Raw genomic sequence first — 14,218 nt, 5'->3', positions numbered from 1 at the left:
ATTATAAGCGATGGTGGTGCTAGTGGTAAAGAACCTGCCTGCCAGTGCAGGAGACATAAGAGATGCGGGTTCAATCCCTGGGTCGGGAAGATCCCCCAGAGAAGAGCATGGAAACCCACTCCAGTATTCTTGCCTGGAGAATCCCCATGCACAGAGGAGCCTGGCAGGTCACAGTCCATAGGATTGCAAACAGTCAGGACTGAATTGACTTAGCACGTAAGTGATAGGAACAAGAATCCAGCTGATTATTAGCCAAAAAGCGTAATTCATTAGAGTAAATATTTGAAATGATGAACAACAGTTACAATTAGAGTTCTTTGTTTGCAAGCAAGAGAAACTGACTTCCTTAAAATGACACTTAATCTATTGGAAGGTGTATTAGTTTCTGGTGGCTTCAAATTTCTACAAACTTGAAACAACAGAAATTTATTCTCTTACAGTTCTGGGAGCCAGAAATCCAGAATCAGGGTATGAGCAGGGTCATATTCTCTCCAGATGCTCGAGGGTGAACCCCTCTCCTGGCCTCTTCTAGCTTGTGGGGGCTGCCAGCACCCCTTGGCTTGTGGCTGCATCACTCCAGTTTCTGCCTCTTTCATCACACTGCCTTCTCCTCTATGTGTCAGACCTCCCCAAAACTCTTGCTCATAAGGAGACTTGTGACGGCATTTAGGGCCCACTAGGATAATCCAAGATAATCTCATCTCAAGATCATTAACTTCATCACATCTGGAAAAAGACCCTTTGTCCAAATGAGGTAACATTTTCAGGTTCCAGAGATTAGGATGTGAGCATATCTCTGGGACTACCATTCAGCCCACAACAGGAAGGTATTGGTCAAGTTCATAGTGGACGTCTGTGGTGGCCCAGGGGTTAAGAATCTGCCTTTCAATGCAGGGGATGCAGGTTTGATCCCTAGTTGAACTAAGATTCCCACATACTTCGGGGCGACTAAGCCCTCTTGCCACAATTACTGAGCCCATGCACTCTTACTGCTCTGAAAGAAGCAGTGTACCTTGATAAAGACTCACACAGCCAAAATCAAATAAAAATTTTAAAAAAGGGTGAAGTTCACCCAATCAAAGGAAAAGCTGGCCAGGCCTCAGGAAATATAGGAATGAGGGGAGCTCTAGGGACCTCAGTGGCAAGACCCATGAACCTTCTGCTGAGGACACTGCCATTCAAATGATCCATGTCCAATCTCCTTCTTTCCCTGTATCCTTCTCCTCACAGTCCCAACCCCAGGAGAGAGGTGGATTTGCTTAGCTTGAGTCATATGCCTCTCCCTTGATGGGAATGGAGGGCAGGGTACCTGGATAAACAGCTACAACAGATCACTTGGGGTGGAAGAAGGGTAGTTACCCAAAGAAAATCCACATGATGTCAGCAAAATAAAGGGGAGGAGTGTTAATAGGTGACAATTGCAGGTGTAATTACATTCCAACCCCTGGCTCCCCACCACATCATAGGCTCACAGCTTCTTCCCAATTCACACAATTTTATAAATGTTTCTAACATGAGGAAACCATCTTGTATATAGTTAAATTATATTTAATTTAATATATTAAATTATATTAATTTGACTATTAATGTGACTTAGTCAATGCAGTGGATCCGTTTGATGTGTGGAACAAGGATGATCAGGGAATCAAAGTCTTCCTACTACAGAGCTGGAGAATTAAGGTGTCCCTGTGAGTTGGAAAACTGTTATCCTTTCCAGCAAAGTGCTTCCTGTGGTTTCTCTTTCTTCAAATAGTGAAACCCTTAGATGTATATTAGCTCCAGGGACTATAATTAGGGGCATGTTTCTAACACAGAAGCTAAGATGGGAATTGCCACTTGATTAATGTCATTTTCTAAGACTCTTCTAATTTTGCACCAAAAAGGGGAAAATAATGGTTTTGTTGTTTGTTTTAAAATTCTATTTAATTTTCTTATCTTATCCTTTAAAAATTGTATGTGGCTATGCCGGGTCTTAGTTGCAGAATGTAGGATCTAGTTCTTTGACCAAGGATCAAACCCAGGCCCCCTGCATTGGGAGCAAGGAATCTTAAACATTGGACCACCAGGGAAGTCCCCTAATGGTGTTTTGATAGGAGTCATCACCCTGCAGGAGTTTTGGTAGAAGCTCTCATCTTTCAGCCTCCCTAAAGATGTGGGATCTCTGTTGAGTTCTCTATTTTTAAACCGTTAATTGAATTCTATTGGCCTTTTGTATTATAATGGCCTCCACGGGTCTGGGAGCCAATGTAGGGATTTTTTCCAGCTATCACTCCAAAACTGAAGATACAGGATAGCTTTGGGATTCCACTAGACCTCCAGTGACAGGGACCCAGGTCAAAACATGGTTTTTCACATGATTGGTAGACCTACAATGGTCCTCTGGGTCCCCCAAAATTGGTAATAGCTCGAAGTCTTCATCCAAAGTTCCCTAAAAGATTTGGGTCTTTCCCTTTCTTCCACACCCAGTTACCCTGGAAAATGGCCATAAGTCTTTCTGCAAGAGAAATGTTCACATTCCACTCATGCCAGAGTCCTTCCTCCAGGTTAGTTGTGTATGCTTCATTATATCAATAAAAGAACTCAAGCCTGGGTGTTGGGTGACGATCTGTAACTATCACAGTGGCTTAAGTCAGGGCCGCATCCTTAACCTCTTATTACAGATCAGAAAACAAAGACCCAGGGAGGTCCACAGTCATACTTGACTTTGTTTGTGTGGAGATGAGCTTTTTAGCTCAAATAAGGACCAAGCAGGTTGTTCATGGGCTCTCCTGGTGGCTCAGATGGTAAAGAATCTGCCTGCAATGCAGCAGATCCAGGTTCAATCCCTGAGTTGGGAAGATCCACTGGAGAAGAGAAATGGCTACCCACTCCATTATTCTTGCCTGGAGAATCTCATGGACAGAAGAGCCTGTTGGGCTACAGTCCATGGGGTCGTAAAGAATTGGACACGACTGAGTGACTAACACACACACACACACACACATACACACACACACACACACTGTGTCCATACTGGAAAGTGGAGGTGGAAGGGAAGCTGGTTGACTCATAAGGTACTTTTTGAGGCTCTCAAGAGTAAAGATCATCCCTGGTGGCTCAGACGGTAAAGCGTCTGTCTACAATGCAGGAGACCTGGTTCGATCCCTGGGTCGAGAAGATCCCCTGGAGAAGGAAATGGCCACCCATTCCAGTACTCTTGCCTGGAAAATCCCATGGACAGAGGAGCCTGGTAGGCTACAGTCGATGGGGTCACAGAGTCGGTCACAACTGAGCGACTTCACTTCACTTCTTATTGACTACCAATAACCACCCTTCGTGTGTCTGGCACACTACAGTTAAAGTGATTTCACATCCTTTATCTCATATACTTCTCACAATAACCCTGCAGGAAAGCAGCAACAGTAATAAAATAGTGTAATCATTATTGGGCAGATTCAGGAAACTAGTCATAGTCAAAAGGTAGTGAATAAAAAAGAGCAGTGAATCAGGGATTCAGACGCGGGCTTCCTAATACTGTAGTGTTCTCACCTGGCATCACACTCCAGTCATCACTTTCTCTGCCAAACTTAACTCCCCAGGATCGCTGAAGGAAGTGACTTTGAAATGTGGGTCCTGTTATGAATTTCTTCTTTCCTCCGGATTCTGGATGCTGCGCTTAGGTGCTGGCTGGGATGGTCCTTGATGACTAACAGCCCTCTTATTTCAGGCCAACCAAGTCCTGTGCCTGAGTGTAGAAAGAATTCTCCAGAAAGTTTTAATAAGCTGAGAAGCTAACCTCATACGACAGTAGCCTTTGAGATGAAAGGGACGCTGTCTTTCAGAATCATGACTGCTAGAAACGAGGAGTAGGACAAAGACAGGTGTTGACTGGTGCTCTTGTTCCAAAGGAGTAGGTTCAGAACCTTCAGGAAATCCATGCATTGAGGAGGGACTGGGCACAGCTTGCTCTTGGAGTCAGATCTGGTTCAGATATTGGCCCTGCCACTTAGCAGTTGCGTGAGCTTGGATGGGACTTGTTGTCTCCAAGAAGCCCATCTCAGGGTCAACCTCCAACTGGGTTGGTAGCCAAAGCCCACTTCTTCCTCCCTTCTCGGATTGGTAAAGCTCTTTCAGTTATGAGTGACAGAAACCCAACAAGGTGTCCTAAGTACAGGGGTTCCAGAGGTTCAACTGAGGTCACCAGCTCCTCTCTCCCTGTTCTGCTTTCCTATGTTGGCTTGTTCTCAGGTGGGAAGGTATGAAAATTACTTATATGTGATGGGAGACTATGAGCATTACCAAGTGATGTGGTTCAGAGGAAAGAATATGGGCTCTGAGGCCAGAGAGCCTTGGGCTTGAATCTCTTCTACTAGGAACTGTGTGGTCTTAGTTGGATTTTTTTGCCTCTCTGAGCCTGTTCTTCACTTGTCTTGATCTAATAAACTCCTACAAGTCAGAGTATTAATATCAAGTTCACGTGAGATAATACATGGAAAATGCCTGGTACTATAACATATTAACCCTCAAAATATACTTAGGAAAGACAGCTCAGCAATCCTCTTCAGAGCTCGTGTTCTCCTTAGTAAAGCAACTCTGCACAGAAGGCACAGGAAAGGAAGTAGTTGCATGTCCACAGATCGCAAATCAGGCTCATCTTTCTACTTGAGGCCCCAGCTGGGCTCAAGAAACCCGAATTTGAGTTCAGATGCAATGTGGCCGAATCTGGGGCCTCGGTTACATCATTCATCAAAGCAGGATGCTGGCTGAGACATATGCTGAGGGATAAAGAGTAGCTACCCCGTACACATGCACGGGGCTGGGTGGTGACCCTCTGACGGCCTTCGTCTTATCAGGAATAAACACCCAAGCCCCACCCCATAGACCACATGGCCCTGCACGCCCTTGTCTCACCCCTCGGACCTCACTGCCACCTACTCTGTCCTTCGAACACTCTGTTCCAGGAACAGTGACTGTCCTTCTAGCAAGTCAAGCTTTTGTTCTTGCCTCAGGGCCTTAGTTCTTGTTGTTCCTTCAGCTTGGAATGGGTATCGTCCATGCCTTCCACCTGGCTGGCTTCTTGTCATGCATTTCAAAAGTCATCTTTTCCGGGGCAGGCATAGATCACTCTGTGTGGAGCTGTATTTCCCCCGCCGCCACACACACACTGCTCTCAACCTCATTACTCTGCTTTATCTTCTTTTTTTTTAATGAATTTTTTTTTTTTTTTTTGGCTGCATCAAGTCTGAGTTGCAGCATGTGGGCTCTTAGTTGAGGTGCACAGGCTTTTCTAACAGAGAAGTTGCTTAGCTGCTCTGAGGCATGTAGGATCTTAGTTCCCCGACTAGGAATCAAACTCATGCCCCCTGCAGTGGAAACATGGAGTCTTAACCTCTGGATCACCCAGGAAATCCCCTCTTTTTCATTTTGTAAGTTCAGGATGCTATTACCTCCTCCAGAAAAGTTTCCTTGGACATCCCAGTAGAACTGATTGTTGCTCCTTCCTCCTGTGTCCACAGGCTGTGTACTTCCTTCTGCCATAATATTTTCAATGTTGTGTGCTTGTGGGCTGGACTGACTCCCTGAGTGGCCTGCCAGAGCTGTGTCTGGTTCCATCTTTAAACCCCTGACAATTAGCTCAGTACCTGGCACGTAGCAGGTGTCCAACAAAAATTTACTCCCTACGCCACCTGCCTCTCCCCTGGCTTTGGATTCTGGAATAAACACAGCACAGAGTCAATGGTTCACAATACCATTATCCAGGTTATAGATTGAGGATGTTGTTTTTAAAAAGAGAACAGTCTCTGATCCAAAGGACAGTTTATTTAAAACAAAGGTGACAAAGTGGAGGAAGGAGGAAGGAGGGAGAACAATTCTAACATAAAAGCACATAGGAAGCATCTCAATTAAAAAAAAAAAGGGCAATGGAGGAAGCTATGTCTCATACATATACAAACTGCTGACCTCAATTGATTATTTACATCCAAACTTTATAAAATAGCATTTCAAGTCAGCACTTAAGCCAGTGTTATTAGTTTTTGTTACAAAAAGTTAAAGCTACAAACTTCACATTTTTAAGTTGTACGTCTGCAACAGCATTTAAGCTTTTTTTTTTCCAAGTTGGTCCGAGTGCAAGCTGGTGGAAGAGATTTTCTTCCCGCCCCGCCCCCCCACCCCAAACACAAAAAAGTACATCAATTCCAAATACAATGACTATAATCCTGATGAAAACACAGACACAGTGCTTAAGAAAGATGGCAGATAGGATGTGCACTGGGCAGGAACAATTTTCAGGTAAAAAAAAGGAGCTGCAGTCTTTAGAGGCAACATGGTATGCTAGAAAGGGCACTGGAAGAAAAGACCTGGATATGAACTCTGGCTCTGCTGTATGCTAGTTACCTGACCTTGAGCAACAGACTTTGCCTCTTGGAGCCTTGGTTTCCTTTTCTGTAAAATGAGGACAAAGATACCTGTATCTCTCAGAGATATTAAGTTTTAGTAGATGTTGGGCTGTTCAGATTATCTCCTTCTCCTTGAGTGAGATTTGGTACTTTGTATCTTTCAAGGAATTTGTCTGTTTTATTTAAGTTGTTCATAAAATTGTTATTAGCCTTTTAATATCTGTAGGGTCTATACTGGTGTCACCTCTCATTCCTGATACCAGTAAGTGCTACTGAGTTTGAAATGGTATAATAAATTTCTGGCAGCAGGTGCTAAATAAATGTTTCCTGGATCAGAACCTACAGCTTCAAGAAATCAAGGCCATAGTTCTTAAGTTGCTTCAGAGTACTGGTTCTGTCTGTCGTCTGTATCTATCTATCCATCACACCAAACATTTATCCACCAGTTCATCTGTCTATCAACTGGTGGCTGGGAGAACAGACAAGGAAAAACAAAAATAGAAATTTGCTGCAAAATTACTGATGAGGAAGCAATAAAGATATTCCTGGAGGATCTGAGATTTTTAAAAGACACAGTTAGGTCTGGGTCATTGTTTATTAGGGGAGAACAAGTGAGAGGCTCAGAGTCCCGTGGAAGCTGGAGTCACAAATGATGAAGCTCAGGGCTCTACAGGAAGCCAGCTGACCTATATGAATTTAGTATCCAAGGAGAAAAATGACTAGGATTGACTTCTCTGCCTTCTGGCATAAGAAAACAAACACACCTTGTCAGAAAATCTATCTCATCCAAAATACACTGACTTCTGGCCAAAGGGCTCCGTCTAGCTCAACTGGAGAGCAATGCACTTTTTGGACCAGCATGGTGGATGCACACAAGCTGAAACAAAATAAACTTCAGATCAAGACTCATCACCCAAGAATATTTACGGGGAAAAACTGAACCTTCTTTTACTTGGATCTAGCTTAGGAAGGGAGAAAATGGGCATTCCTCTCCTGTCTGGCCAAGTGCAAAATCCTTTAAAAAACAGAGAGAGAGAGAGAGGGAGGGAGGGAGAGAGGGAAACTGAGGCAGGACTGTTAATTAGCACAGCAGATGGTATAGGGAAATTCATGCTCCATACTTTGTTTTTTAACTCACTTGACTGTCAGACTTGACCGATTCAGTGGTTTCCCAACCTAAAAATGCCAGCCTGGGTTTTTTAGTCTGTGCAAGAAAAGTGGTCACTTCCTTTTTAAGAAGGCTTGTTGGATAAACAACAAGGTCTCACTGTATAGCACAGGGAACTATATTCAATATCCTGCAATAAAATACAGTGGGAAAGAGTATGAAAAAGGATGTATAACTGAGTCACTTTACTATACAGCAGAACTAACAAAACACTGTAAATCAACTATATGTGAATAAAATAAAATTTTTAAAAAGACTTGTGGTTTTCCTCTTCCTTGTAAATACTGGTCCTACATGGTGATGCTATGAATCCTGATTCTATCACTTACTAGCTGTACCACCTATGGAAAGAACTTTTTTTCTCTCTGAACTTGCTTCATCCTCTATGAAATGGAGATAAAATACTTAATTCACAGAGTTATTGGGGAGGTTGGAGCTGACATAAAGAGCCTACCTACCTAGCTCAGTGCCTGGCATATAGTAAGTGGTCATGATTGCTAGCTGCCCTTTATTATTATAGCAGGATCCTCAAATTGTCCTCTGTTCTCTGTATCTGCCAAGTAGCTGCATAACTGGCCAAGCCCTGCAGACCAGCAATGGCCTCTTGCCTTTTCAATAACTTGCTGTCATTGCAAAGAACAGAATCTGGCCACAGAAGAGGAACATCCCTGGCTCTCCACTGATTCCCAGCTTTGGGCAGCAAGAGCAACTATGGAGTCAAATTACAGTATCCTTAGGTGCAACCCAGTCACGGCTCCCCTATCTGAGGGGAAGAGGTTCTAAAAAATAAAAAGGCAGTCGCCTTTCGCAACTGTCTGCTCTCGGCCATGTGACTAAGTGACACGTGGCCTAGAGCCAAAGCTGCAGAGGGATGGCTCAGCGCTGTCTGTTGCAAAACCCTCTGACCTGCTTTAGGCTCTGCATCTACCTGTGTGATGCTCATGTGCTATCTGGCAGATGCAGTAGAGCTTGTGGGATGGCTGAAACAGAATGATCTTGGCTCCCCGTGGGAATCTCTTCACAGCCAGTCGCCTACTGAAGAGACAAAGCCAGGCAAGTTCCCATGAGCAGGGTTCCTTGGAACTTTACCAAAATGGACATGAGCGTCTTCCTTCAGAGAAGGGGCTGCTTAGCCCAGTGAAGCAGGAGTGAGGGGCCCCACCATCCAGTCCCAGCGCTTCCTTTCATTTGCTTCGTGATTTGGGCCATGTCACTTCCCTGCTCTGGGCCGCCATCAGGCCAGGTGATATCTATATGGTCCCTTCCAGTTTTGGCATCCTACACATCTGGGTTGAGTCTCCTGGAGGACAAATCTTAGTCTGATATTCATTTACCCTTTCCAGACCCCAAGCAGTAAAATGAGAAAAGAAAACAGTCACATATTTGAATGTGGGTCACAAAAGCAACGCCCCCTACCCCTGTCTGTAAGGAACATGGAGCAAAATGCCACGGGTGTCCTCTTCACGTGAATGACGAGAACTTGGAAAGCCTTTTCCCCTTTTGCGGACTGAATGCAGCCCCACTTTGCTGGGAGTTCCGGGTAGGCCTGTGCCCTCGCTTGGATCACGTCTCCTCTTAAGGCACTGGGCAGTGTCTGTGCTGTGACTCTAGGCAGTTGGGAGAGTGGAGGTGGATGAAGGGTGTTGAAACTGCAAAGGCCAAGCTTGCAAGGAGGGCGCCAGGCTTCTCCTGAGACTCTGAAAGCCAATGCAAATTGTCTTTCCCAGGACATCACTAATAGCTCTGGAAGCCAGGGGTGGCCCGCGTAAGGCTGAAAGCATGGCGAAGGAACTGACCCCGACCTCATCTGTTCAGCACAGCCCAGCCGGAGGGTGAGGCCGGCTCCAGGGGCTGGAGGGCCCCTGCAGCCTCCTGGTGTCCTCCTCCCTCGTGTTCCACAGTACCGTTATCTTACAGAAAAGAGGCAACTGTTTTAAAACTGTACCTGTACAGAGATGCCACCACACCACGTGGGGAATCTAGTTATAATTTATATATATATGTGCATATTTATATATTTTTTTTAAAAAAGTCTTCCAGAAAGAACCACTGAAAGCTACTGGGAGAAGAAAAACAAAGAGACCACGTGACACTTTCCCAGCTCTCACTCGACGAAGAGTCTCTGGTTCTGGGGTGGGAAAGTCTGAGGTTCAAAGCGCCCACATGAGTCCTGGGAAATGATATATATATACCTGTCCAACTTCAAATACACACAGCGGGGCAGCGTGCCGACTGGCTCCGCAGCCCTGGCCAGTGGCGCACTTTCTTGGTTCCTGAGTTCACAGAGGGGGCTCTGGAGAAAGGAGGGAGGCGAGCTGGAGGGGCGAGTGAGCCAGAGTTCACTGGCGGCCTGGGGCCAGGCTGCCCTCAGAAGTTCTGCTGCCGCCGCTTCTTGGCCTCAATGGCGTCCAGGATGGGCTGCCGCTTCGACTGGTACTTCTGCCGGATCTCCTCAATCTCCTGCTCCATCATGGGGTCCAGGGCCAGGAGCCTCTTCTGAAGGTCTTCCACCGTCCAACTCTTCAGCTATGAGAGAGGCAGACAGCAGTCACAACAAGGCCCAGGTCAGTGGCTTCTGGAGACAACCTATCCTAGGAAGAGGTCTTCTTTTTTTTGGAGGGGGGAGCGCAACACTTGGCTTGTGGAATCTTAGTTCCCTGACCAGGGACTGACCAGCACCCTTGGCTTTGAACACTGGAACACCAGGGAAAGCCCCCCAGGAAAGGGTTCTAAGTGCTAATCTCTTTGATTTACTGTTCCTTGACCAGGAACCTAATGAGTAAGACTTTCACCTCCCCTCTCTTGTAAGTTAATTACACTGGATTCCTGGTTAGGGCACTAATACAACAGTAACTTGGTATATATATAATTAGCAGAATGGCTCCCTCCTCTCATCCTACCCATAAGATGGGTGTGTGCACGGTGGCCATGTCTCCTGGACGCTACACCAGGAGGACAGCTGCTCTCCCCACCGTCCCGCCTCCACACACTGTCTTGGCAATGGCACACTGGTCATCGCTGGCGTTTACTGGGGGCACCACTCTAGTAAGTACTTTATAGGGATCATCTACTTAAGTGTCTCAGGCATACAGACACAAACCCTGAGTGTGGGTGGGGGATGGGGGATAGTTGGAGAAGCCCTGAAACTTCTAAGATGAAGTTTCCATCAGGCAGAGAGAAAAAAGAAAGAGGACCGAATATCTACATTAATAACAATGGCGAACGTTTCCCCAGTGTTCTCCACGCACCAGACACTGAGTGCTTGATGTATATTAATATTATACATCCATTAATTCAATCCTCATGAGAAGTCTGTGATTTCAGTGTATTATTATCCCTACATTACAGATGAACAAGCCAAGGAAGAGGGTGGCTTGATGGCCTGCCCGATGTCTCGTGGGCAAGAAGTGGCAAAGTCAAGGGGCTTTCCTGGTTGTCCAGGGGTTGGGACTTTGCCTTCCAAGGTAGTAGGGTGCGGGTTCGATCCCTGGTTGGGGGAGCTAGAATCCCACATGTTTCTCAACTAAAAAACCAAAACATAAAAATGGAAGCAATATTATAACGACCTCAATAAAGGCTTAAAAAAAAAATGTTCCACATCAAAAAAAATCTTTGGAAAAAAAGAAAAGAAGTGGCAGAGTCAAGATTCAAACCCAGAGTCCCTACTCTTAACCAGCACTGGAAGAAGGCAGATTTGCAGAGCACGGGCTTGAGAACCCACTCAACCTGTGTCGGAAACACGGTTCTGCCTTGTGCAGATGCTGCGGGACTGCGGCCAGTGACCAGGCTCTCTGGGGCTTCCTCACCTATGGAAGTGGGACCACAGGGCCGCACCATGTTTACTGTAAGAATTAAATGAGGCCGGGGTTGCTGGGTTGCTGGCACAGCACCCAGAGCCCTGTGTGCTTCAAGATGGCAGTGTGTGTGACAACACACGCTCTTGGCCACGGCCGGGCGGCGGGGGGGCACCATCTCCCACCTGTGTCTGCAGCTGCTGGGCGCGTGCCCTCGTGGCCATGGCCGTCTGTGTGGAGTGTTCCCTGCATCCGAGCGAGGCCAGGCCAGGCGCGCAGGGGTGGGAATGAGTGCCAACATTCTCCACAGCAGGTGGTGGGAAATTCTGAGCTCACGGCCGGTTGACAGGCGCCGTGTTTCAGGAACTCAAAAGGTTCACTCAAGCGTCACAGGAGATTTATAGACTCATCGGCTGCCCCGGCCCCTTCCTGAGGCCTCAGCAGCGGAGGGGGGTCGAAAGGTGGGTGAAGGAACCTCTTTCTGTCCCCTCTCCCTTTAGAGGGTGGAGTGGGAAGCGCTCCAGTGGGCTCGGCAGAAATGGCTTAATGACCAGTCACCACAGGAATGTCCCTTGGCCCGTTTCAGGGAGGTGGTCTGAGACGTGAGAAAAGCCTCATAGTTCAAGACGAAAGGTTCTTTGTGAGATGAGAATGGAAAGACTCGAGAGGGTGGGGGAATGCTGGAAAGTCGAGCTGAAAAACTCCATCTTGCTTCCAGCCTGTGTGGCTTTATACCATCTCGGAGGTTGGTATTCTTGGCCCAAGGACACCCCAGAAAGCGATGCTTGCCTAGTCTTTGGCTTTTTTTTTGGAGCCCTTCTCCAAAGAGAGGACACCTCAAACCTAAAACTGGATATTGTTAATAGCTCAGGACAGATCCTAACTGCACTGGCTGTGTCGCCTTGGACAAATAACTTGACCTCTTTGAGCCTCACTTTTCTCCTCTGGAAAACAGACAATACCAGTTCCTCCACCCTTGGGCTGAAGTGAGAATTAGATGAGTTCATAACAGGTGTGGCGCCAGAGTGCAGGACTGCATCGTCGCATGTATCTGGTGGATAGTTAGCACTCACAAATGGTAGCTATCAATGTTATTAATAACTGTGATCGTTGTTGCTGTTAATATTATCATTATTATTAACAATATTATTAGAAAGTCTCTAACCTCCCATCACAACTTGGTGACTAAACAACAAATCTCCTATCAACAAGCTGTTCCTAGAATCTCTGACTCAAACCAGAGTCAAACGAGTGAAAATCAAACTATATTACTCTATTTTGCGTTAACAGTGCCTAAGGGGTGGGACTTTCCCACAATGCCTGTTAAAACAAGTCTTTATAGTTTAACAAAATAGTTTTCATCCATTCATTTATCAAACATTCACTGAATACCTACTATGGGCTAGGCACTGTCCAAGGCACAGAGGATACTTCAGTGAAAAGAAAAACAAAAACTCCCCAAATCATTGCCCTTGTGAAGCATACATTTTAGTGAAGCGAGACAGACATACGGTAAGTAACACAGTAAACTAGTAAATGACTCAGATTAGAAGGTAATACAAGAAAGAAAAGAAAAACATACAGTGAAGAAAGGGGAGTTGGGAATTGGGGTGGGAGGCTTACTTCTGGTCCATCCATTCGGATAAAAACTCAGTGGCAGGACTTCCCTGGTGGTCCAGGGCTAAGACTGAGCTCCCAACACAGGAGGCCCGGATTCGACCCCTGGTCAGGGAACTAGATCCCACAGGCTGAAACTAAGACTGAAGATTTCTCATATGGTAACTAAGACCCAGAGCAGCCAAATAAATAAATAAAAACAAGCAAGTATTCTTTTAAAAAGAAATGAAAAAGAAAAGAAGAAAGTGATGGAACTGCACTGGCTCGCCAGCTTGTCCTGCCACTTTAGGCCGTCCCTCCTCCCTCTAGGCCTCAGTTTCCCCACTTGTAAGAAAGGGCTGCCTAGATGATCTTAAAGGTCTTTTGAAATTCAGTGTTTCTCAAAGTACAACCCATGGGTCACCTGCATCAGAATCACTTGTTGAAAATACAGACTCCTGCATCCCCAGTCAGAGCTACTTCATCAGGCTCCCTGGGAGGGGAGGGGCAGGGCTTCAGACGCTAAAGATGCTCTTCAAGTGTTTCTAATAAGCCCTCAAGTGGGATAAGCCCGATCCTACATCTTCCTTCTCGTTTTCCTGCCAGTGAAATTCTCACAGAGTCATTGATGGGTGTCTCTGGTCGAGGCTTCTTCTAGGTTTCCAATGTCTTTGGGGATCTTTTGCCCTTGATTCTAATCTTTGGGCAATAAGAAACACCCTGACTTTATCTCAGCCACCTTCAGATTGCTCTAAGGCCCTTGGAGCTTAAAGTTACACCTGACCATTAGAACACAGTCAGCCAGCCACACCATCCAGATACAGATTTTTCTGAAAATGAGCTCAAGAGAATGGCTTTATGGCTCCGAGTATAGCATTTCAGCATCGTGGTCCTTGGTGGCATAAATAAATTTCAAATGGATTTCCTGCAGTAAAAGTTCTGTGGCAGCCAGCATCCTGAGAGAGTAAATGCTCACACTGACCACACAGGCAGCTTGCGGGGTTTTCACTAGCCAAAGGGAGGGTCACCATTTAGCATCTCCTCTCTACCCTGCGCCCTCCACAATTCTACCTTTAGATCAGAATTCTCTGAACTCGACTCACACACCCCAATCAGATCCTGCCAGCTATCTCAGCCCCTCAACACATCCAGACCAAAAGTCTTGAGACCCACCCTTCCCTCATCTCTGAACCTCTTCTCCTTCCTCCCCAGTCTTCCCCGTCTCAGGAATGGTGCCCATCCTCCCAGATGCTCAAAATCATCCCCAATTCTCCCCTTTCTGT

The 14,218-nt window shown here is 46.1% G+C and overlaps 1 protein-coding gene across 4 annotated transcripts in view; it reads right to left on the bottom strand.

Moving 5' to 3' along the window:
- Positions 1 to 5,779: 5,779 nt before the first annotated feature.
- The window catches only part of STK4 (serine/threonine kinase 4), a 90,393-nt gene continuing 81,954 nt past the window's right edge, over positions 5,780 to 14,218 (bottom strand). For all 4 annotated transcript variants that reach the window (XM_061437705.1, XM_061437706.1, XM_061437708.1 and 1 more), the window contains one exon: positions 5,780 to 10,071. In XM_061437705.1, the coding sequence (XP_061293689.1) occupies positions 9,913 to 10,071 (159 nt within the window). In that variant the 3' untranslated portion in view covers positions 5,780 to 9,912. The remainder of the gene's footprint in view (positions 10,072 to 14,218) is intronic.

The sequence above is a fragment of the Bos javanicus genome, chromosome 13 (genome assembly GCF_032452875.1).
Source record: "Bos javanicus breed banteng chromosome 13, ARS-OSU_banteng_1.0, whole genome shotgun sequence".
Lineage (NCBI taxonomy): Eukaryota > Metazoa > Chordata > Mammalia > Artiodactyla > Bovidae > Bos > Bos javanicus.
Note: the sequence above shows the minus strand (reverse complement) of the source record. Positions and strands in the feature narration are given on the sequence as shown.